Below are 24,981 nucleotides of genomic sequence, written 5' to 3' on the forward strand. Positions count from 1 at the left end.
TCTGAACCCATTTTGGAAGGGCTGTGTTCTGCCACCTCACTTACCTCCCATAACACACTGCTCCAGCACATATGTTGACACTACTCAGTTTCAAAGAGGAAACATTTTTCATGAGAACTTGACCTGATGGACTGCTATTCAGCAAAAAGAATTGCTTTCCAGCCTCTGAGGGTCAAGCCCGAAAGCTACGGCTCAAAAGGTTTCCCTGCGGCCATCAACCCATATGAAAATCTTATTGCCATTTAAGTCTTGCCTTCAAATAGCTGAAGGATGAGTGGAAATGTCCAGAAAACAATTCATTTTGTGAAAAAAATGCACAGGATTTGTGAACTGTTTCCTTCACAATAAAATCTAGAGATTTCCATGAGATTTTAATGAAGAAACTCATTAGTTTCAAGATAATGGCATTCACTCAGAATATAAAACACCAAGGCACAGTTCCTGAGCAGGGGCTGGGGCTTCTTTACATCCCAAATAATAGTTCAGGTGTTACACTATTTTCTTAGGTACAGCAAGTATTTAATTAGTCATACCACGAAGGAACAACATGAAACACCCAAGTAACTAACTCTAAGTTAGAGCTTGGATTTAGACATTCTGCAGTCAGACAATTTGGTCTCTAGTCAGTGTGAACTTTTGCCACACAAATAAATGGGAAGATCAAAAAACTTGGCAATAGCCTGGAATTCTTTGTTATGAAACATGACAGCAGAGCAGGTCTTTGAAGTTGCCTCTCCCATTCCATGAAGAGTTTTTAAGGGTTGGGTTGACTATTTTTGGTAGTTTTTCTTGTTTACTTTCATTTTGCCCAAATGAGGAAAAATCAGTTCTCAGAAAGATAGGGCTCTGAATATTGCTTCCTGACTAGGTCAGGCTAAAAGATAAATTTTTGTTTATTTCTCAGTTTATCTTGAAATACCCTTACTGAGCAAACTGCTCTTTGTTAACTTCAAGTCAAAACATACCAGCAATGAATCTACATTTTTAGCGTAATTCCCTCTAATCATCCTAGCACACTACTTGTTTTTATAACTGCTTCACACAATGCCACCAGTAATGAATGTTCTAGAATTGGAACATAATTTTGATTATCTGGCCATTACTTTTGATTTATGGTGCACAGAGACAGCTGGGTTTTTATAAGCTCACTCTGCAGTACTGCAGATAACAAATGTAATGTAATAATCAAACTTCTGTAATTTGGAACCCAGAACGGGTGGGCTCATGGATCTGTCTGTCTGTATATACCCATACCATATCAACACATTTTATCTTCAGAAGCAGGAGTATAAAAGTAATTTGCACAATGCTACTATTCATTATTCATACCAACAGCAAAATGTGTTTCTTTCAGAATCAGTATTTAGGCTCTTTGGGAGGGAGTAAACCATCTGAAGGTGGTTTCATGAAATTGCATAAATGTGCACCACCATGAGGTTTAAAAATGCACTAGTGCTTGAAAAAAAAAGCCTCTCAAAATGAGTATTTTTTTAAGCAATAGTCATAAATAAAATCCATTGTGAACAATGAAAATTTTTTCCTGGGTGCAACACAGGAAAATAGGAACTCTACAAGCATGTCCTTTATTAGGAGGAAAAAATAGCCAATTTAAAGAAGAAGAGGTTGGTCACTGTTTTTTCACAGAATATTGATTTAAGGTCTGAAAACAAGAGCAAAAGAGATTCTTACAAAAACTGAAAATGGGTAAGTAGAAACAGGAACAAAAGCAGAAGCATTTTCTCAGCCTTGCCAAGAGAACTAAGAAAGTAGAATTTTTCTTATGGAAGGCAAACTATTAAAAAACCCCCCCAACTATATATTAAAAACTATTTATTAGATGGGAAATGCAACAAGCAACAAGAATAATTCATAAATTCAGAGTGCATTCCCTTTGTTAATGAAAGACAAATGCTCTTAGGTATTTTCCAAAACATGGCTGGGAGAGAAGAATAAAGATGGAAGCAAATAGAAAATAATGACCATCTTGTTGAGGCCGTAAATGACTGTAAAGGTGGCAAGACATGCAGGAGGTGATGATGTGTGGGTGCTTCCCAGGGGTCCTACATGGGCAGCTTTTTTGTGCTCAGAGAAGAGTGGCAAGAGATCTGCAATTAGGTGTAAATCTTCTGAGAGGCAACAGTTACACACAGAGGAATGCATTCTCTGCAGCCAGAGCAACAGGAAAGCAGCTCAGAGAGCTCATGCCCACGACCTTGACTGATCTTTCCAAAAAGCTCTCTGGGTGGGGTTGCAGTGTCACGTTGTCACCACAGGATATGTCCGTCTGTGGCAGAAATTTCAAGAGAGCACATAAATGCAAAATCTGATTATAAGTGCCTACTGTATCACTGGCAAATGCTGCATTTTTAGATGTCCTAGAAAACCACAGAGGTTTCGGGGGTAAAATACTGTTCAGGACACTGAACTTTGAAAAGGAAGACAAAGCCTTCCCAGCTATTGCTGTGTGGAGAACACATCCTCCAGCCTGCAGCAAAACAACCAAACCAAAATAGACTCAAGACCTTGATTCTTTGTGGCTTGTAAACTGAAGGTTACATAAAACCTGGTGTGAGTTTTGGCACTGTTCAACTACTTAGGTAAACTGAGGAGGAAAACTGGGAAAGCACAGTGCTGGAATGTAACCCAGCAGGACAGGAAGCAACACTGACACTGAGAATTCCAGAGAAGGGACATCTCCAAGTTCTCTGAAGTTACACCCAAAAAATGTTTGGCCAGTACAGAGGCACAGGTTAGCTGAAGAGTGTCTTGCATTGATTCGTCAAAACATCCCTAACAAATGGGATGCCCTTTCCCTATCTGTGTGATGGAAAGCACCCTGGGTCCCTGTGGGGAACACTTAGCCTTTTTTCTTTAGCCTTTCTTCCTCACTTCCGTTTCGCAGCTAGGCTTTGTTGCTAAAGGGAAGTATTTTCGTTATTCCTGTGACATTATATTAAGTAAAGAGGAATTATCCTGTACTTTAAAGAAATTCCTAGGAAAGATCCTTGTCTAGAGAGAGACTAAACATTAAAGTTTATTTATTTAAGCAAATGCAGAACAAATAAAAAAATAAGGACACCATACAAATCTGGATCATCACTGTCTGAAAATTGTGTATAAAATATACTACTCTGGATTAGGCATTTAAGCATTCATCTGACTTTTCTGATTTTTATTTGACTAATAAATACTGACTAAGGTAAAAGCTGGAACTTTGTTTTCACATTCCTGAACCAGAAGGGTAAATCTGCCAAAATCATGCTACCATTGCTAGCAGGAAGGTTCCTTAGGAAGGTGGGAGTAGTTGTGTAAAGGAAGTAGTGGCAGTGGCTTACACGAGACACCTCTAACATAACTACAGAAGGGTTTTAGAAACCCTTTTGGGAATTGTGTGGCCCATCACCTCTCAGAAGACATTTTTCCCTTGGGTGTTAAGATGAATGATCCCATTGGATCATTGGGCCATGGCAGGGTAGATGTAAAGTTCTGGGTAAGTAGAATTGAAAGAGAATTCTCAAGCAGCAGCCTTCATGTGGCTCTTAGTCACTTTGCTACTTTGGTACCAAAATAACCAGCTGGGAGTTCAGCTACCTGGAGGGAGCATGGTGAGTACATTTTAGACTGTTATGGGGTGAGTATTAGCATATATTCATCAGTATTTGGCAATCCCAGAGAAAAAGCAGACCCATCCACACATAAGGCCATCGGTATCCATTTCAAACGTTGATTTCCTGAAGCCACTCTTCCCCACCTTTATCAGCCCTGAGGCTGAGAAGGATATAGGCTATGAAAGACGATCATTGAGAGAAAATAGAAATTGCAGGAAGGCTGAAAGGTCAAAGTTGCTCAAACCTCATCTCTTGCCAGTAACTTCCCTTGGATACAGTGTCTACAAAGCAGAGGTAATATATGCCGCTACCAAATGCCATTTACAAATCAGGTTGCCAAAATTTCCGTTTTTAAGAAATACTGTATTCAGCCATCTTCCCCTCAGTGCAGCCCTCTGATGGGCATTGAAACAGGTATCACGGGTACAAAACCTGGTTGCACATTTCTAGAATAAGGATGCATCTGAAACTTGATGAAAGGTCATCAGTTCAAATGACTTTTTTCTTCTTCTATAAGCATCTGAGATGCATAAAAATCACTTGCCTTTTGTTCTCTTCAGCAGAACTAATGCTGAACTATCACTAGGTCTGAGAACTGTTGCTACCATTTCAAAGGAGCTGTAGAGCTGGCTGTTTGTCTGATCAAGATAAAGCTCCTACTGCTGTGCACAACAGCCAAGTGCTTATAAAAGATGACCTCTGTCCACTTTTAACCAAAAATTGTGTGCTATAGCCCAGACTGGAAATCTTTCACAGATCTCTCCCCCAGTCTGTCCTTTAACATTCAATGTCAATGAATAAAGTTCATTTAGCATTTACAGTTTGTTCATTCAAAGTAACAATATTGTGCTTGAAATACATTTTTGCATAATTTTTTGTGCTAAAAGCTGTCTTCTGCTTATTTAACATGCATTGACAGTTTAAAATCTGCCCTTTATGAAAGTTTTCCTTACTTAACTATGCATGGTCAGACTTTATTTCCACATCCTGATCTACATCCTTTGTTCTGTACATTACAAATTGAATTTGGAAATAGCTTAACGGCGCTTGGTGGTAACTTTGACACATTACTCAAAAATCAAAGCTATATCACAGCATTAATTATAGTTGCAAATGCATGATCTAAATAATAGCCAGGTGTGCAGAAGTTGAAGCAGTATATCCCAGCCTGAGATGATTGCTACCTTTTGTCAGGAGCAAGGAAAAGGAAGGAGACATCCCCCACGCAGTGTTAATGCTCTCCAAATCAGATTTTGGGATTTACGTCCCAAAGTCAAATTATGTAAATTATGGTGTGAGTGCTGGGGAAGCACTGAAGCGGCACCAGTGAAGAGCTTTCCTCCCAGATTAACCTGCTGCCAGAGCTTGGGTCTCCTCCATGTCCACTGATGTTACTTCGTTTGAGGCTCACACCATTCACAATTAGGTCCTTAATGTCTGAATGTCTCAATTAAACCTGAGCAGATTGCAGCAAGAGAACAAAGACAAGAGAACTGCTGTACCTACTGTGCTTGCTTTGTTTGCAAGTAAATCATGGTAACATGTCAGAAACATGTTTACTAATGACAAATCTCCTAATGGGGCTTTTTGATAGAGCTCCATGACCACAAGCACCTCCTTGAAGGACATGATTTGATGGGCACTCAGGTTAGCAGGGGCTTGTCTTCAGCACAAGAAAGTCCAGGCAGCAGAGGACTGCCACAATCTGGAATTTATTTATGCAACCTGCAGCATAATCACACATTCATTAAACTGTCAGCCTAGAAATGAGCCAAAAATGATTCAAGGTCTTATTTAGATAATGCACATTAAATCAAAGAGCTAGCCATCACTGAGGAACTGAAAATTGTGAATTCCCAGAAATCCCAGCACAGATCACTTTGCTTTTACCTGGGAACTTGCCTTCCAAATTTGTGCTGGGCTTTCTTTTACATGCAGCTTGTTTTCAGTCCGGCAGTAGGAAATGCCAAAGAAGCACACACAACTTCTCACAGAACTCAAACACATTTTGGCTACTTTTTATTTACTGTAGTCAGGGCTGCTCAGGTGGAAGAAAAAATGCCAAACCAAGCACCAGATCCAAAATTAGCATTTTATTCAGAACGTTGGGGTCAGAGGTGTATCATTCACATTCTGGTACACAATACAGAGGCAAAGCTGTTCTCAGAAGTCTCTCCAGTTTGAAAGCTCCTTCCCCCCACCTCCCCACCCCGAAAACATACTGTATATTTTCTCGTGCCACCGGTATCAGGCCAACTCCCCTCCCCCCCACTTTTTTTGGTACAAATTATGTAAAACTTTTTTGTGCTAAGAACTTTTCTCCCTCCCCAAACCAAAAAAATAATAAAAATAAAAATAAAAAAAAATATTGAGTACTCTAACTACAGTTCAACAATTGAATCAATGTCACTTGTTTGCAACCTGTTTTGTAAATACTTTATCCATAAACGAAAGATATAAACATGCAAAAACCTGAATCCATAGTCCAAATAATACATACACGTGTTCTGAAGTTTCTGCACTTCTCCACAGACTATGCCAATAAAACATTATGTACACATACCATTTTTTACAGTGAAGTGGGAAAAAAATACGAGAAATTAAAAAAAAAAACAACAAAAACCAAAATGTGTACATGGATTAAGACCAAAATGTGTCTAACATTCTAGCATAAGAAAAAAAAAATCAATTCTGCTACAAACTGGTGATATGAAAACTCCCTTTATTTGCAACCAGCTGCATAATTTTTAGAATTTTAGTGAAAAAAGTCCCCTAACATCTAAAACTAGAAGTAATGTACATTGTTCCACCTCATGGTCCTCTCTCCCAGATAATAAAATTGTTCCATGAGGATTTTTTTGTTTATTTTTCATCTCCTTATTTTAATAAAAGCAATGCGATGTAACAAAAGCATTGTGAAGTATATTGTGTTTCACCTTACTCCTCCCCACCCCAACATATTTTGTCTCTTTAATGTATCATTTCACAAATCAGTACCATTAAAGCCTTAAACATAAAACTAATTCCGATCTGAAAAAGGTACAAAAAGGCACATAAAATCCCAGTGCTTCTGTACTGTAAAATTCAAGTGTAACTGAGCTCAATATTTTTTTCCAAACAGCATTGGATCACTGATATTCCACGGAGCCCAAATTGGTTTGCAGCCTAAGCCAAAGCCTTCAGCAAGCACTTGTGCTAGTAGACTACAAAGTTAAAGCCTAGCTTCTGTATGCTTTTGGGGAATATCAGTTGAAATGTTTGTACTTGTCCAAAACCAAAGTTCACTTTGAAGTTCAGTCATCACCTCCACCGTACATATCAGCAAGTTTCTTGAAACGTGGGCCCCAGTCATTTAGGTAGTCATAGTCTTGCTCACCACCACTACTTGAGGAGTTAAGAGAGCTCAAGGATCCAGCAGTGGAGCCGCTTCCTTCGTAGTCAAAGACTAAGAGGGAGTCATACGGTGGGGCTGTAGGGTCATTGTCAGCTGCTTTAAGTCCCTGTGAGAAGGAGAGAGAGAGTAAAGAAGATAAAGTTCTGTATCTGAGAGCGAGACAAAAGCATATCTGAAATATTTTCAGCACAGTTATCTATCAAGCACCAGTTGAGAAAACAAAGTTCTTCCTCTCCTGCCATTCAGTGCAAAACAGTATTTACGTTTTTTAACTCCTTTTAGAATGGCCAGGTTTCCAGCACTGCAGCACTGGACATTTTGAATGTAGCTGCAATCAGAGCCCTAACAAAACCTTAAGAGAGAGTCATGGCACTGGGAATGAAGTTAGTAAATAAACAGTTTCAAAGACATACAGCTCACAACCTGTGCCATGGGCAATGTGGGAATGGTCAGACAGATGAGGAAGGAGAAATAAGCATGTTTGCAGAGATTCACTTCAACAGCCGTCTCACATGGTCAATAGCATATCCGCTGACTTTTCTTGCCTGCAGTCCATTTGCATGTGCCAAAATCCATATTTAGTTAGTCCTGCAAATTCATGTACCTCTGTAGGCTGCTGTGAGAAAAATATATGGTACGTTGTCTTAAGCCTTTTATGTTTTGCCACATCCACCCATGAAATCCACCTGCTCTTCAGAAAATACACACAGTGACATCAAAGCTGAATACAAGATGATGACTGTTTTTGTTTCCTCATTTCAAAGTACTGAAGTTACCAACACACAAATAGCGGGCCATCAGCATTTTTACATTTCCAGTCCATGGAGTTGAATAGACAAAATTAAAAGCACCACAAATTGAATTGGAGGAAATGCTGGGGAATTGAAGAGGAAAAGCTAGGAAAGAACCACACTTCTTCCAGAGAAAAGCCTCTATATTCTCTGTTTTGTTACATAAGTATAAACCTAAACGCTTATATGAGTAACTAACTTTAGAATATGAGACAATTTCTCTGTGCTTATCTGGGGTAGATTTACAAGCTGAATATAAAAGCCTGAAGCCAAAAAGCCCTCCTATGATTTGTATTTTTTTAGCTTCATAGTTTCCTCCATGGGATTAACAACACTTTTTCAAGATCTTCCATTTTGAATAAGATCTACTCTGGCAACCACTGACAGGGGGCAATGTATCTTTCAGAATTCCATAAGGCTGTGCTAGGATTTTAAATTGCTCACTATTAATTTTTACCAGTGATATTTGTGGTGGATTCACTTTTATTTTTTAATGATAATTTATTTAAAGAATGGCATTATTATACTCCTACTTATTTGAAGAAATGAGTGTGCCTCCTTCACATTATTTAATATATTCTGGTTTTAGAAAAGTATGTTTCACTCTCAACTGTGTTTTGTCCAAATATGACAAAATGGAACCAGAAGCTGATTTTTCTTCTACAAATATGTATTATGGAGTACATACATACTAAACCCATTAATTAAAGCATTTGGCACTGATAAGGTAAAAGTGAATCCTGGCTCTTTATTACCTATTTAAATAATTCAGAACTGTTCAAAATGTACCTAAAATAATATTTCCAAATCAATGGTGGAAAAGCCCAGCATATTTATCAATCTAATGACCTCTAATCAAGAACAAATTCTGGCCCTGAAATGATCATTTCATGTGGTACAACAACATCAAGCAGGTTATTAATAGCCTGCATTAAAAGTGCAATTTTGAATTACGAGATAAGAATAATTGGTGATGCTTGTTATCTCTCTCTGGCATTTTCCAACCTGATTGCCATAATAAGCAAAAAAGATGTGAGATTTTGAAAAGGCAACAGCTCAAGTGTTGGAAGACATCCCTTATCCAGCTTCCAAGGGGCAAGTTCTAAGCTTTCTCTTATTTTCTGCTGCTGAAGCACAAAGACAACTTTACTTCTTAGGCAGTAACTGGCCTTATAGTATTCAGATCTTTCCTTAAGCCTGCTTGAGGTGACAAGATACCCATGTGTTTGGAACACAGGTGACAGGGAAGGAGAATAAATACCAGCTGAGGTTAAGGAGTGCTGAGGTACGAATGCCAGCAATCCATGTGTGAAAGTCATTTAGAAAGTCAGTTTGGAGACAAAATGTTATTTTCCTGCAGTTCTGCCTACTAATAGCCAGCCAACCATGGGATACCAATTTATTTTAAAAAATCAGTGAACAAAACATTTTCCTACATCACTGCAAAAATTCTGATACCTATCAGTCATCCATGACAAGGCAGAAGGCAGCCTCTTTCCATCTGTTTTTCCAAAAGGGAAGTTGTATTTTTTTTTTTCAATTTGCTACTGCTATCATGATAACATTTCAGAGAAGGAAACTGGTTTTGAGTTACTGACTTACAAGATAGGATCTCACTAACAAATTCACTTTCTCAAAGGCTGTGCTGGCAGTGTAATCCATTTCATTCTGAGAACGTAGCTATGGGTCATGTTTTGGAAGGATTGATTCAACTGCACAGCACAAGTTACACTGACATTTTCACCTATCTTCTGGTTCACAGTATAATGACTGAACTTAGTGTCTAACTCTTCAAATGACAAGATTTCTGCTATATTTCTGTCACATGTTACATGCTAAAGTGAGAAAGAAGTACTACAATGTTTTCTCTTTCCCTCTGCTAAGCTGATTCTTTGAGCATACCCAATGTACTGCTGCACATTGTTGTTGGGCTCTACAGCATGCCAGACAGCCCTGGCAGTGCAGAAGCTCCCTTTGGTTTCAGCATTGCCACCTTCTTTCTTTTATTATGCTGTCCCTTTCAGTGGGTGGAGGTGGTATGGATACATGGCCTGCTGCATCTGCACAACAGAAAAGACAACACATGGCTGCCAGGAGTGGCTTCTACTGATTTTGCTGCCAAGGCATTAGTTGTCAGTTACTTCTGAAAAGAGATCTCAGTTTTTACCAGATGTGCTCAGAGCAGCAGAGCTGTTACAGTTACTTGGTTTACAGCTTCCTGATCTGAAAACCCAAAGTTTTCATTAGAGTGAGAAGCTCATTCAACAGCAGAATTTCTGGGGCACATCCTCAGGAGCAGGGGAACCTGCTGGGACAGTGAATTGTCACATTTCTTTACATGTGCTACACCACCAGGGCACAACAAGCAGTCACAGAAGAGCCACAGCAACAGAGAGGCCAGCTTGAGACCTTGGACAGACTCATTTATTTCCTTTTCCTCTTTTATATACATAGTAGAGCTTTCACTAAGGAGGTGATAAGGGGCAGAACTGGAGAAATTACAGTGCCTTGGCTGAGGAACAACAGTAAACGTGCCTTAATACAGGCAGCATTCTCCATTTCTCTCAAGTTAAAGGAAAGCAACCCTCTCAAATCTTGAACTAACATGGAACATTGATAATACTTCTATTTTCATTAATCCTACTACTTAATCAGATTCAACAGACTTTTGATGAGAAGGAAAGGAAGAACAGAGACCTTCAGAGAAATAAAAAAAAAATTGGTTTGTATCTGGAACCATTGACGGAGTCCATTCTGCATGGAGGTGCACTGTATCAATAACCATTTACTAAGAATGAATTGAGGGTCCTCCATGTCCCCATGGGATGAGACCTTTAGTTTGAAATTTAAATTTAGTTTACCTCAGGCTATGTCCTCTATTGATTATAAATATATTCTTAGCCACAAATTCTCCACCATAATATAACTTGCTTGAGATTTCTAGGGACAATATAGGTGGGTCTTGGAAACAGGATTAACAAAGCTACTTCAAACAGGTCTAATTTATACTGTCCTGCAAATCCTGACTATTCTAAGTGTTAATTATGCTCCACACTCCACAGGTTAGGTTTTGAAAGGCTCAAAATGGAAAACAAAGTCTACAGAGGATCCTTAATAACACATGACTTATTTCACTGACTTGTTTGTACACTGGACTGAAAGAAAAGGAGGTTTTTCCCTTCCCCTCTTAAAGTACAGATTCATCTATCCATTGAAACAGACAAAACAAGGAAGTCCCTGAGGTCATTTAGCTTATGCCTGCAAAACTTATTTTGACTATCAGACACCTCTGGAACCTTCCTATTTTAAACAGTTCATAGCTTTCTACATGCTATCTCAACTTTGTGTTATAAAAATGCATGACTTTCTATTGTAATTCTAACTTGTTTTTCAACTGAGAAGTCACCAGAACACTACAAAATACTCTTACTTACGTATGTCTCATTGAGTTAAGTAGGTTTAGTACAAGGGATGACAGGTAGAAAATAATATATACCAGAAGAAACTGAGTACTGTTAAAAGGAAAAAAACTTAAATGACCCACTAGATAATTTTTGCTTTTTGTTTCTGTGACTCTGTAATGAAAATAAGAAGAAAATTCCCATGCTTGCTTGGCAATGGGAGCTAAACCCTCCAGTATCTGAAATCAGTGACCTATAGTTATTTTTTGTCAAAAGTTGAAGTAATTCAGAAGCTAATCTGAACAATGCTGTCTGTGTGCTCTTAGGTGCTAATGAGCATTCAACAGATTAAATTAATTCCCACATGCAGACCAGCATCCCAAAAGACCATACTGACCCACATCTCCTGGAACAGGGTCAAGTCCTCTGAAAGACTGGACTGATCTCCAGAAGTGTTGCATCTTTTCAAACCAAGGAGCTACTGCAGACTTTGCTACTGAAGTGCTGACAATTCAAAAGCAGCCTCTCCCTGCTCAGCTAGGGACTGGCTTACTTTGGTGGGTGGTTTGGGTTAGAGATGCCCAAGGGAAGAATTAAGTCTAATAATATTGAAGTTGGATGCAGAGAGATATGAACTTTGCTCTTTCTTATCTTGCTATGTTGTTTCCACAGCTCAGCTTATCTTCTGTAGGAACTGCCTTAAGAAATGTCTGCTACAGGCTTTACTCAAGATATTTTTTCAATTTACCTCAAGTAAAACTGAGAGAAACTTACCAAGTTTCTTGGGTTTAATCACACCAGGACTGCAGGTGCAATTTTCTGGAGAGTCTGAAAACCTGTGCAGCCTGAACATTTATGCTCTAGACACTGATAATTTTGAAATTTAACTGTAACAATGAATACTCCTATGAAAGACACCCATTTTCCCCCACACCCAGCAGACAATTTAGAATCACATCTGTCATGAGAAAATTTTTACAGAAAACACAAATTAAGATGACACTACTTTAGAAAAATAAAATGGCCATTTTGCTCAGTCTTCTGGGAAAACAGAGCATGGAAAATCTTTGGGTGGCTACTGTCTGCTAGAGAGAGGGTTAGATGGAATGCTTCACAGTAAAACAATACATTTCTATAAAATCCTAAGGAAAAAAAAATGCATGAAGAAGGCAAGCTAAATATATAATCCTTAAAACATAGAAACTACCTCACACAGCTCCTTTCAATCAGAGGATATAATTAATTCTGAGCTAACTTGCAGACAAGAAAATTGCCATGTTTTCTTTAACTTCATATATATTTCCATATATTTTCTTAATCAATGACATTATTTTACTGTGTATGAATAGCTGGGAGAAGCTTTCTTTTTTGGTGGATGGCAAGGGGAAGCATAAAGGGAGGTACTGATATAATACAACAGACAGCAGAAGAAAACGACTCCATGCTCGTCTGTAGTGCGTTACAAACGTACGGGGTTAAATCGAGACGGCACATACTGTTTCTGCTGCCCCATGTGTACACACTGATGCTATCATCTTCAAGAGTGATAACCTACTGAAAAATAATATTGCAAGAACAGCTTGCTAAGTCATTAAAGAATTGCAGGAGGCCAGAGAACCTCTGGCCCCTTTCTGGCCTTCCAGCAGAATCAGACCCATTCCCTGCCTTTGCTCCATTACAGAGCCTCCTTTGAGAACAACAAAAACCAGGGTTCTTCACTGCTGCCTGCCAGGTGGGCACTGTCTGGCCACAGCTGTGTGAGAACAGGATGGGAATCTCCAATTGTTTGGAAGCACAAGGAAGTTCTTGTGTGCACACTGCCTTGGCCGACAATGTGGGCCTTTTATTGTCCTGTGTCTCCACTATTTTCCAGAAGCCAATTATAACTGTAATATTTAGAAGTGTAAGGCAAGCAAAACCTGGAGCCTCTTAAAATACGTCTTACAAGAATATTTGTACATTTCCTGCTAGTCAACTCCCCTCTAAGTTTTTTGACAATTGTATCACCGTATACCTAAAAGGGGCAAATTCAATTTTCTGCAGCTTTCTAACACAAAAGACTTTAGTATATTAGCATGACTTTTCTTCAAGGCAAACAAGAATAAACACGTTTGCAGAAACTGTTCTGCAATACTCTGCAATATGTGTCCAGCTCCAGCTGACAAGGAAGATATGAGAAAACCAGAGAAAATAATTAACTACTACAATTCAGTACAGAATAAAGTAAAAATAGAAGTAAATCCTGGGTTAGCTTTTTTTTCCTATAACCAGCAAACACAAGAAACACATTCTATTGTAAGTACCAAAATACCAATTATTTAAGACTGACCAGTGATAGAAATAATGAGGATAATTCCTTTCAGAGCTATCAGTACTCTGGTATAGTATGAATCTCAATTACATTTATTAGATTGAAGAATCAAAGATAATGCAAAATCTCTGAAAGCTCTATGACAAGACAAGTATTAAAAGCACTTACATAACATTTAATTTAGCTGCCCTGCTCACTAATCGTATTTGACGGAATTCTTTTGGAATTATTGAAGGTACTGAATTTCCACTATTATCTGGATTCAAAGGGTAATGTATGAGGAGAATGAAAATGAAATTCTTCCATTATTAAATTACTGTGAATTAATAAATGAGTTTAGGCTACACTACAATTTTGTTATTTTGTTTATTACTTGCAACCCATTGCATAATCCTGCTTGGAGATATTGTGGTTGCTGCTGATAACGTACTATGAATGTAATTAATAGGAATGCACAGAAGTTAATTGATATATCTTGCTTTTCTGTTCGAATGAGTTAATTAAATTTGTCTGCACTTTAAAAGACCATATTTATTTCTGTCTAGTGAGACAATTTTAATTGTCTAAGGAAGTTTTAAAAAGTTATTATGTTCTAACATAACAGCTACTCATGCGGAATAGAATAAACAAAATATAAAAGCTTATCAGATCTTAGGAGGAAACCTTTTTTCGCTTCTTTACCTCATTAATGAAGTCCCCAATGTCCCCAGGATGAGGAGCAGCTGATCTCACTGGATACTGAGGTTCTGCATGGATTGGCCTTTCATCAAGACGTCTGATTCCAACAGGTTTGATGGCATCTGGTTCCAGAGTGTCAGGCTGCTGGAGCTGGCTCAAGTCATAATCCTGCAAAATATGAAACAGACACAGTACGTTAGCAGAATTTCAAACAATATCTGTCAGGGGGAAACATGAGAAGGAAAAAAAGGAAAATGCAAAGTATCATTTCACCAGAAGTCCTGTTTTCAGGATTGTAATGCTTACTGAGAGTAAGTCAATAACACTGTTATTTGCATACCAACAGGATGTTATTTGATTTATACTCCCTGAATCTCCTGGTTTGATTCTATTCCATCAGATTTGCAAAGCTTCTCATAAGTTTTCCCTTGAGAAGCAGGGATTTGAGTAGTACTATTAAGGGACTAAACACTTTACCTAGTAATGATGATTTACAGCGTAGAGCGAAGATGCCAAATCCAACTCTTATTTTTCTAAGAAAATAAATACCATACATTCTGAGAGAAAAAAAGCAAGCACAGTGTTCTGCAGTATTTTCTAATACCTTCAAAGAATGAATTTAAGACTCCTTGCTGATTTTATGTGGCTTCCATAATATGAAAGCCAAAGGGGGAAAAAAATGTCATAAGAAGTACAAAGCTCCTCAGATTTGGCCTTAATTCTAAGCACTTTCCAGAGATTACTCATGAATCTGTTCATTAAGTACTTGATGCTGCAGTTTCAAACTCTGGCAGACTGATGGAGTTAGCATAGCAGTATGAATTCCAATAAGCAGTATGCATGTATGTGAAAAATTTAATTAGATCAATGTTTATGCATTGAACATAGATATTCCTGAGTTCTCTCTGCACAGTGTGATGCATTTCATCATTGTAATTCTCCTCACTGTTGCCATGTCTAGAAGGAAGTCATGCTTTAGGATGCCTTTACACAGGGCACTGGTGAGAATGCACAACAAAGAACTGGACTTCAAGGCTTAAACAAAAGCCATTCAAGAATTATCAGCAGATGGGGGCTCATGCCAACTCTGCTGTATGCCAGATACCCTGCCTCACAAATAATCCAAGCAGTTATAAATATCCTAAATAAGCTACTCTACCCATCAAAAATATTAGTTTTTCAACAATGCTGTTCTGGTAAAAATCTTATTTATGATCTCAACTTGCTGGACGTTGTCTGTTCAGACTATTTTTATTAGTTCCTTACTGGATCCTAAGGGAAGGAGTGTAAGCTTTCACTGCTGCTGCTATCTCATGGGATGTAGATCCTTTCTGAGACTATGACCTCCTGTAACCCCAAACCCAGACTTTTCAACAGAGAAAAATTATTTTTGACAGCAGTGATGGTAGTTTGTGGGGAGAACTGTAACTGATTATCAAATCCACTACACCTTCTGATTTGTTACTTGGGTTCTCAGATGACTACACACAAATATATAGTCAAAAAAGGTGGAACAGCTCCATTGAGATCTGAGAATGCAGTTTCATATGCTTTAATTAGATTACAAGTTCCTTGGGGCAGAGCTTTAACTCCTACCCTTCGGTACTTCATGTACCAAACAGAATAATAAGTGATCTCCAGGAAGCAGTATGAATCAGAGAAAAGAAAACAGAAGAGAACTTTTTATCCTTTCCCTTTTTATTACATAAAATAAATCAAAATAGTTTAGAGACATGCTATCAGAAAATCCTATCAAACAGAGAAGAATGTACTTTTTAGAATTTATAAATATGTAACACAAGTGCTTTTCATACCCACCCAAAAGATAAAGGTGGAAAACACCAACAGGGAGAAATGAAATAGATATATTTTTTAAATTTAAGCATTTCATTGTGGAGGAATTCAAACTGGTATGGTTAAATAACCATGTACTAAAACCAGAAGAGCATCTCTGTTCCTTTCAATTCTGTAATTTTTTTCCCCACCCACACACATTTGTATACAATTCTTTCACTGGTTAGTGGTCATACAGAAATATAAATCAAGCTTGTCAGTGTATTATGTCCACATATAAGGCATCCTTTTGCATGTATTTATCAGTTTGAGACATATCCAGACTCTAATAGCTAAAAAGTCGGTAAAGATAGCCATCTGTGAGGTATCAGCAGTGCAGAACGTGTCCTTACGTGGAATCCCACTTTGGTTTTCTTTTCTAGGGTAATTTATGACACTGTTGTTTAGCCTTCTCTCAGAGGAAATTTATCTTGCAGGTCTAACAGTGTCAGGATGGGAAAAGAAGATCCACTGTATGTATAATCTCGGACTCTCAAACCCCTCCTATCACTAAAACCAGTACTAACTGCACACCAGCGGGGTGTGGCCAACTCATCCACCGCCTCCCCAAACTGGCGGAGTGAAAGGCACCATGCAACCACTCCAGCTGTTTCAACATTCTGTCTGAAGTCAACTCTACTCAATTACTGCAAAATAAAAGATGAAAAAATGTTTTGAAATGCCAGGTCATAAGCTGTTTAGAGGTGCTGAGGTCCCATCTCTTCACTCAGTGATGCTTTCACAGACAGGAAAGCTTTTCACACACTACCTAAAGCTACTGAATGGACTTCAAGGGTAGCCTCAAACAGAGTTTGTTGAGATAGTTCACTGTAGAAGTGACAGCTGAACAGAAAACTGGCACATCAAAGAGAGAACAAAACATGGTGGGATAGGTTGGGACAGACAGCTTTGATCAGTATTCAGGATCATCACTTTTACTCTTAATTTCAGGACCACAATTCTACAGTGCTTTGGTTTTGCTCCAGTCTTTTCCCATATAACCTGTTCGTAGCTAAAATCTGCTTATGGATTACTGGCAGTTCACTGGGGAAAAAGTCTCGGGCCTCCATTGGAAATGTACTTCAGCAAGAGTTGTGAGTATCTAATTCATATGGCTGCCAATTTTTGTCAGAGTATTTATTTAGTTAGGGCTGTCTAGACCTAACTCCAGCAATTCTAGAAAAAATTCCCTTCCTTCAGTTTGGACTTGAGCATGCTAAAACAGATGTTTTGTTCAAGCTTTCTCCTTGTCGAACTTCTGGACAAACTTAGGATTGCTGATGAAAGAGAGAATCTACTTAGTTTTTCTTTATTGTAATACCACTAAGATATATAAGTTTGCTCCTATTTTTCATCTAGAAAAACTCAGGCCTTTAGAAAACAGAAACCTGGACTAGTCTGATAGTCCAAACCTAGAGTCAACAGAGAAACAGCAAACTCACATTCTACAACAGGGATGTAAGTGAAGCAAGCTGAATCACTTTTTGTTTTTCTGCTTGTTTATGAAGGGATCTGTTATCACTGGAGAAACTATAGTTGCCTTTTTGATATCTGGTGGCTAAAGAGATGACAACCTTCATGTGCTAGAAGGGCATTTTATCAGAAGTTCCATCTTGTGAAATCCATCTCACTGCCGGCCCCCCCCCCCCCCCCCCCAGTTGATTGCAATATTGACATTATTATCTCTTCACTCAGTTCTTACAGCTTTAAGAAAGACTTCAACCATTATTAGTTCAAACCTTACATTCCTGAAACATGCAATCTCAGTGAAGAGTGCTAAATGTCAAAATCTGGTAGCCAAGACCTACAAATTACCAGAAATGTATGCAGAAGGCTCTAAAACCCCCCAAAGCACTTCTTTAAGAACATCCAGACAGTAGTTCAAAGCACAGTTCAAGTATCTCAACTTGAACAGAAGAAAAGGCCATTTTACACTCCCCAGTAACCACTGAAAAACAGGATAATGCAGCCTTCAAAAATCTCCTTCTTAAACAACTTCCTCTCGGGCAAGGTAGCTATTCACTGAAGAGCACCTGGGTAATAATCCCTCACAGAGCAGTGATCGGTTACAGCAGAAGACGTCTGAAACATCTTTTATTTTTTTCATCCTCATTAGTTGTTCTAAATTAGGAGATTTACTTAAGTTCTTGGAAAAAAACCCTAACAAATTTAAAAATGTTTACAGTAATTGCTAACTGCCTTATATGAATGCATCCTGGAGCATTATGATGCAGAACTGCAAACAACAGAATGAAACCACAATGAACTAAAACTATAAAATGCTATGCAGAGACAGAAGAGACTTTTTTTGAGAAAGGAGAACTCAGAAAATATTTTAATACATTGCATCTGAATTGAGCTTTCCACTACCACAGCCTAGTGCCTGGAATGTGACTGACATTCATCAATGATTTATGACTCTGGCTTCTCTGCTGTCTCAGAGCTCTTGGTTTATTTCCTGGCTGTTCATGAGACTGTGTGTGATACACTTCTAGGGAGCACTTGAGTTTTCACCTTCTACAGAATGAAAGCTTTGCCTAGGCAGGAACATAGGACCGGACACATGAATAATGTAACAAAACCACTATACCTGTTTCTCATTTTCAAGGGATGCACCCTTTGCAAAGAAATATGGAAGTTCAGCTCTATCCCCACGCAAGAAACAATCAACTTAACTGTCAGCAGATCACTCTGACTTAATGTGATGGTGAGACCTCTAAGTGTCTTTCACTGAACACAATCAGCTGCAGTGGTTTAGGTGCATATAAAGCAAGAGCAGCAGAAATTTGAATTCTACCTGCCCCTTTTAGAGGATGGAGCCTTAGTATAAACTCATTTTTTTATTTTCTGTAGAGAACAAAACTAATTATGACTCTGAAGTATCTTAGGATAAAACACGTGTTCTGCTTTGCCTTTTTGTCCCAAAGGCAATTACTGTCTACTCCAACAGAGAAATGGGATGGGGAAGTAAGGAAAGAAATATTTTACTCCTGCATGCTCCCACTGAAATCTTAAAAAAAAAAAAAAGCAAAAATCAATCCTGCTATATATTCTACCCCCAAACCCAGCAAACATCACCCCAAAATGCTATCAGAAATTTTCACATAAAATATTGACTGAGTTCTTCAAAATATTATAACCCCCCCTAAATCTTACATTTCCTGAAACTATGAGACTTCAATAAAAGCAAAGATAGAGAACTGACTAGATGTAGGCTGCAGGTGGGAGGATAGTTAAAATGCCTACACCAACAGTTGCTCTTTGTCACTTGCTTTTAGATTACTTCCTGCCATACTGCTTTTCCCATTTGTTTTTATTATAGATGCACCTGAAGTACTACAAGTTCATAACTTTTAAGATAACAAAGAAGCTAGCTTATCTTTTTTATAATAAAAAATGTGAAAGTTAAGCTCCAGCTGCAGATACAAGGCAGTAACAGGCAGAGGTTCTAGATATGATAAAATAGAAGAAAACAATTTTGTAATGGAATTACGAGAACATTACTTTTCGTATCATGAGATAAAGATTCACCAAGGAATGACAGTAATTCTTCCACAGGAGCACTGTATGAGTCACTTATTCAGAAAAGTGAAGCTAATGTCTTAGTAAGCAAACACAATCCCTGAAATAACTACTTTTTAATTACAGTATTGTATATTCATGGGGAATATCATAGCAACCTTTATTTCATTCATTCATTATGTTTGAAATTTCAGAACATAAAACATGTTCTATTCTTAATGCAATGCAAAATGAAGGTTAAAAACTGAAAGTAAATGATCTCATTAACACACAGGACTGTGAAAAAGAAAATCTAGTCACATGGATTTATAAAGTTCATGGAGTAGGTAAGGACCATTATCATGTTTACAACAAGTAGTAAAAGACCCAGCACAGAAGACTAATGCTATCTCAAAATGTGGGCATACAGAAAGTTATGACAATATGAAAAAGAACCGCAAAACCCACACACAAAAATTCAGAAGGATTACCTAATTTTGCTTTTATCTATGACACATAAATGCTGGAACACAGCTACCCTTTCATAAACGAGCAATTTCTGTTCAGAATTTAGATTCTGCACACATAAACCATTCATCTTTTACTTTTAATGTGATTAACACCATTAAAATAAATGTTACTATTTTCTCTCTTTACGTAAATGTGTACAAAATACGACAAAAAGCAAGCTATTGATTAATGGGGAAAAAAAAAAAACCCTGACGTAGGAAGGACAATGAAGACCCCTCAGCAAGAAAACTACTTTGAATAATAGTAAAATCATTGCATTGAAATTCTTGTGCCGAAAAGATCTGAGGGCTAGATTATCCGACATGTTCAAAACAGCTCATCTGCAATACTTTAAAAGCATACCACCCACTTGCTCAGACAACTTGCTTCAACAGACTACCTGCATGAGCAAGTACTGTTAAAATTCAGAAAACATTATAGAAATGAACTCAAAGGAGAGAATAATCTTGTGCAATGAGACATATACAACAGCAATTAGATGAAAAAAAAAATGTATCACAGTTATGAGGCTGACCATATGCTGCACATATCCCAGTCAAGCACCCACCACCTTGATGTAAGTCACACAAATGGCCCGAGATATGTGACAAAAATGAGTTAGTGATGGTTATAGGTTGTGATGTGCTGTGTGCGTGAGCTACGCTGCAGACACGTGCTAAGTGCTTCAACACTCAGTCATCAGCAGGTTTGGGTTCTCTGGAGCTGAGACTGGTGTTACAAGTTCAGAGCACATTGTATCAGGAAAGAATATTCACCATTTGCACCTCACACCTCCCCATTTGCTGAACAACTACAAGCTACGGATCATGAGTTCATTAATAATCAAGAGAGGCACTCACTATGGTTTCCTAATTTGAACTTTCTGTTTCAGAATGTAACAAACTATACTGTCCCCCATCCCCAAGATTTTAAGATTCAGATACAATTTCAGAGAAAACAAAACAAAATATCAGAGTTTAACAAACAAAACAAAACCAAACCAAATAACCAACACCAAAAAAAACCTGACCCCAACACTTCTCCCCTTCCCAAACCAGTCACATTGACTTCTGTGGAATGATGCTGACTCAAACGCTCTCATGGCCCATCTCCTCTAAGTCAGGCAGCTCAATTGTTGAAAGTACAAAATAGTAAACATAATTGTGAGAAGAATCCAGAGCTTTCTATCTGGAATACTTCTTTCTCTCATTCCTACCTTATCCCCAGACAGCTGCTGCCTGGAACGACAGGAGTGCTGTGAACGTTTTGGAGCCTGTTTTTCAGCCTGCTTTTTCTACGTGAAAAAAGTCCAAAACATTTCCAGTGTTGACAATGCTCTTTGGGGGTGAGCAGGCTGACTTCAGTTATGACCCACAGATCAAAAGCTTTTCTGGCTTAGAGAATTAATAGCATTTTTCTCAGCTGCTGTGGAGACCACACGACCCTGTGTACATCATGCCAGGGTAGAAGACAACTATGAATCATTCAAGATCCTCAATTTTCTTGACAAGCATTCAGTCTGTCAGACTGAACAAAGCAGGCCAAGATGGCCCCAGATGGGATTAACAGAAGACCTTCATGAAGGACTAAATTGCTCTTTTATAACAGATTTCACTTCATAATTCCTTGGAATTGCTGGCACAGGAGAAAGAAAAAAACAAACACACCAACAAAACCTAAGAAGAATTCCAGCTTGTTTCTGGCAGTTGCTATGACTCAGAGGAACTCGCTGGAATTTGAACTCATCTAATTTCTTACAGGAGACATCACTCTGCTACAATGTACAGAGAGTTTGAAAGGAACCTGCTGAACACGTTTTAGGAGTTTCTGGGTCTGCCATGACAGCTAAGAAACCCAACTCACAGAGTTTCAAAATAAATAAATTAAACCTCTCAAATAAATAAAGTATTTTAAGATAAAAACATCCCAAGTTTGATTTGTTTCAGGATAAAGAGAGATCTAAGTTCTATCACTTACCTTCAAGACCTAACAGTCATATCTTCAAATAACCTAAACATCTGGAAAAGTCAGGCCACACAGGGTAAATCTTCAAGCTGTCCTTTCAGAGAAGCAAGTGATTTTGAAAAGTAATTTGCTGTCTATAAAAAAAAGTAACTTTACTTTTTATGAAAATGTCTGAAGCTTTTAAAATACTGTTTTCACTGAGATGCACAAGAGGCTTTAAAATTCCCTTTTATTTCACCACATGAGATGCACCCTGCGCTGGATGGCTCTGTGCTTGAGTCACCTTGTGTACTGAAGCTGCTTGTTTAATCAGCGCTCAGGATTTTAGGGATGGCACACCATAAAAAAAGTTAATATTGACGCAGAGCATTTTCCTGAAATTTACTGATGACTTATGGATCCAAGATTGACACAAAGCAATTTTTCTTGATTTTAACAGAACACTGGCAAGCTTTACCCTGTGAGGCCTCACTCTGAAAATACATTTTTGATGTTAGTCCCACTTTTTTAGAACACTCACTTCGACACTTGAATACTTTCATTAATGTTAACAAAAACACCAAGATCTTTCTAGCCAACTCCTTTTGCCCACAATGCTGCGCACAGCTTTGCTTATGCAGTATTTTGCTAAGCCGTGGTTTGCAAAAATGAGATTACTGCTCATAGAGAACTTGTTGGGACATTTGAAAAGCTCTGCATTCTAAGTTCTGAAATCTCACATAAAATGTGTGCAAAACAAAATAAACCCCAATGAAGTATAATTCTCCCTCTTTCCTCTGGGCACAGGGGATGAGGGGGGCCAGGAGGGAACCAAGAAGAAACAATCTTAAGAATTATTACCATCTAGTTAAGTACAAGAAGAATTTAGATTTTAAAAAATGCCTACCAAAATAAAGTAAAACAATCTCCCTGAAAAGCAAGACAGAACATATTTACATCATCCACTGTAGACACGAAAATAAGATGAAAAGTTTGTGCTCTCTCTTCATCCATTCTGCACAGGAACGAATTCCTAGCTTTGAAGCTATGGGAGAACCTCCCCCCATTTTGCCTACTAGTGGTATAAAACTAGCTACACTAGAAATGGTCACAGAAGCTTGTTACACTTCGTACAAGCTGTTCTTTTCTGGACAGGTTTTCTATGTTTCGTGTGCAAGGGTGTTTTAGACCCCCAGAGACTGGCCTATTGTCAATGGATCAAAAAAGGGACCTGTGTACTTGAACACAGTGGCTGCAGTGAAGATAACTAAATCGCAGTTGTGGCTTTAAAATGCATCTTTGGAAAGTAAGAAGGGGGTTTGTCACTAAAAATCATTCAATCTTTTGTAAAGCCCTTAAAATTCTCTAGGTTTAGATGCTTTCTATGTCCACTGTGAGAGGAAATGGTCCTAATTTCACATTCCTTACTGTTTTCCTGCCAGTCCACCCGTTGGCAGCTCTCCTTTCTCTGTGTGCAGCACATTCCTTCACTGCTGGCGAAAGGCCGCAATTACGGCTGGTTTACATCGCGCCGATCTCGGCGGCACTCACAGGATGCCTCACTCACTCCTGCCACACCACCCGAACTATACCTCTCACAAAGACAGCACTGCCAGCTGGAGAGGAGCACAGCACAAGATGGGCAGAGGAGAGACTTCAGAACCATTCCAGTTTTGTTCTCACTGTACACTGTTACTATGCTTGATGTTTCTGATCTGCAGCACAACCCTCCCAACGCTACCTGCCATTACCTATGGCTTCCCAACGGACTGTACTCAGAGCACCTAACTCACTTCTGTCCTGAGGGTTGTCTGGACAGTAATTAAAAATCAAAGATCCATGACAATTGCTGAACAGATCCTCCAGAGAATTCAGGATGAACAGGAGCTGGGAATATGTGCACTGAAAAATTACTTCTCACAGGACTGAGTTTTCCTAATTTTCTTTTAAGACTGCAACTCCTCTGTACAACAACAGATGCACGAACAGGATGCAGTTCTTGTACTGAAACTACGTACAAATAACTGGAATACATGCATACACTCAAAGGGTTGTTTTCACTTTATTTAACATAAGCATTTTTCCAAAACTGCATAAACTGAAGTTTCCTTTGAAAACTGCCGAAGAAGAGCATAATGCAGAAAAGCCAGGAAGTAGGAACAGTACTTGGGGAAATGCAGGAAGCATGGAAATTACTAAGGGGAACACAAATTTCAGATAAACAAACAAATGAGCAGAAGGAAACTATGAAAGTCTGTACCAGTGAAGGGAGACACTTTTCAGATAACTCAAGTGCCAGATGACTGAGACTGGGGATGTGTGGAAGAATTGCACTTAATTTTTCAAGGCTTTTAACTGGAAAATTTCTCAGACTCTATTATACGCACTGTTCTCTTTGTAATTACTACACTCACTTCTACCATTGATAATGTGCATAAATCTGCTGTTTGTCACGTTCATAAAGCACTTAATAAACGTCCTCTGAAGGAAGGAAATCACACTGCTTGAAAATCCACTAACTTGGAGAGAGAGGGGGGAAAAGACACTATTCTTAGCATATACACATCACTCTTAGTCCTCTGACAGATCAGCAGTGGTTCAACTAGAGGTGACATGAGAGTAAATGCATATGGCACCTGCCTGGGAAAGCATTTGAATAAACACAGATGTGCCCTGACAGCTACTTGAAACCTAAATGCTTTCCAAGCTTGAAATCCCAGTGGTGGCAAATCTGTCAATAGCCAACATTACTATTTATCTAGAAAGGCATTCACCCACCACCAAGAAAGGGCTGTATTTGGATTAGATGATATTAGGCACCCTGCACTCGTGTTGCTGTACAAGTTCCCAGACAAGGAGTGAGGAAAGTTTACAGACAGCAATGACACTGGATGTTAACTTTCATTTAAATATAACAGCTGGAATATAGTAATAGCTGGAATCTGGTCAGCATGCTTTTACTGCAGGAGGACAAGATACTGTTTTTACATCTTATCCAAATGGCAAGCAA

At 38.5% G+C, this 24,981-nt stretch overlaps 1 protein-coding gene across 1 annotated transcript in view; it reads right to left on the minus strand.

Annotated features, from left to right (window-relative positions):
* Positions 1-5,686: 5,686 nt before the first annotated feature.
* The window catches only part of CDH2 (cadherin 2), a 114,896-nt gene continuing 95,601 nt past the window's right edge, over positions 5,687-24,981 (minus strand). The window contains exons 15-16 of the mRNA XM_041399378.1: positions 14,187-14,351; positions 5,687-7,108 (exon numbers count right to left, since the gene is read on the minus strand). Of these exons, the coding sequence (XP_041255312.1) occupies positions 6,902-7,108; positions 14,187-14,351 (372 nt within the window). The 3' untranslated portion in view covers positions 5,687-6,901. The remainder of the gene's footprint in view (positions 7,109-14,186; positions 14,352-24,981) is intronic.

This window comes from Onychostruthus taczanowskii, unplaced genomic scaffold, assembly GCF_017590055.1.
Source record: "Onychostruthus taczanowskii isolate IOZ18803 unplaced genomic scaffold, ASM1759005v1 scaffold16, whole genome shotgun sequence".
Classification (NCBI taxonomy): Eukaryota; Metazoa; Chordata; class Aves; order Passeriformes; family Passeridae; genus Onychostruthus; species Onychostruthus taczanowskii.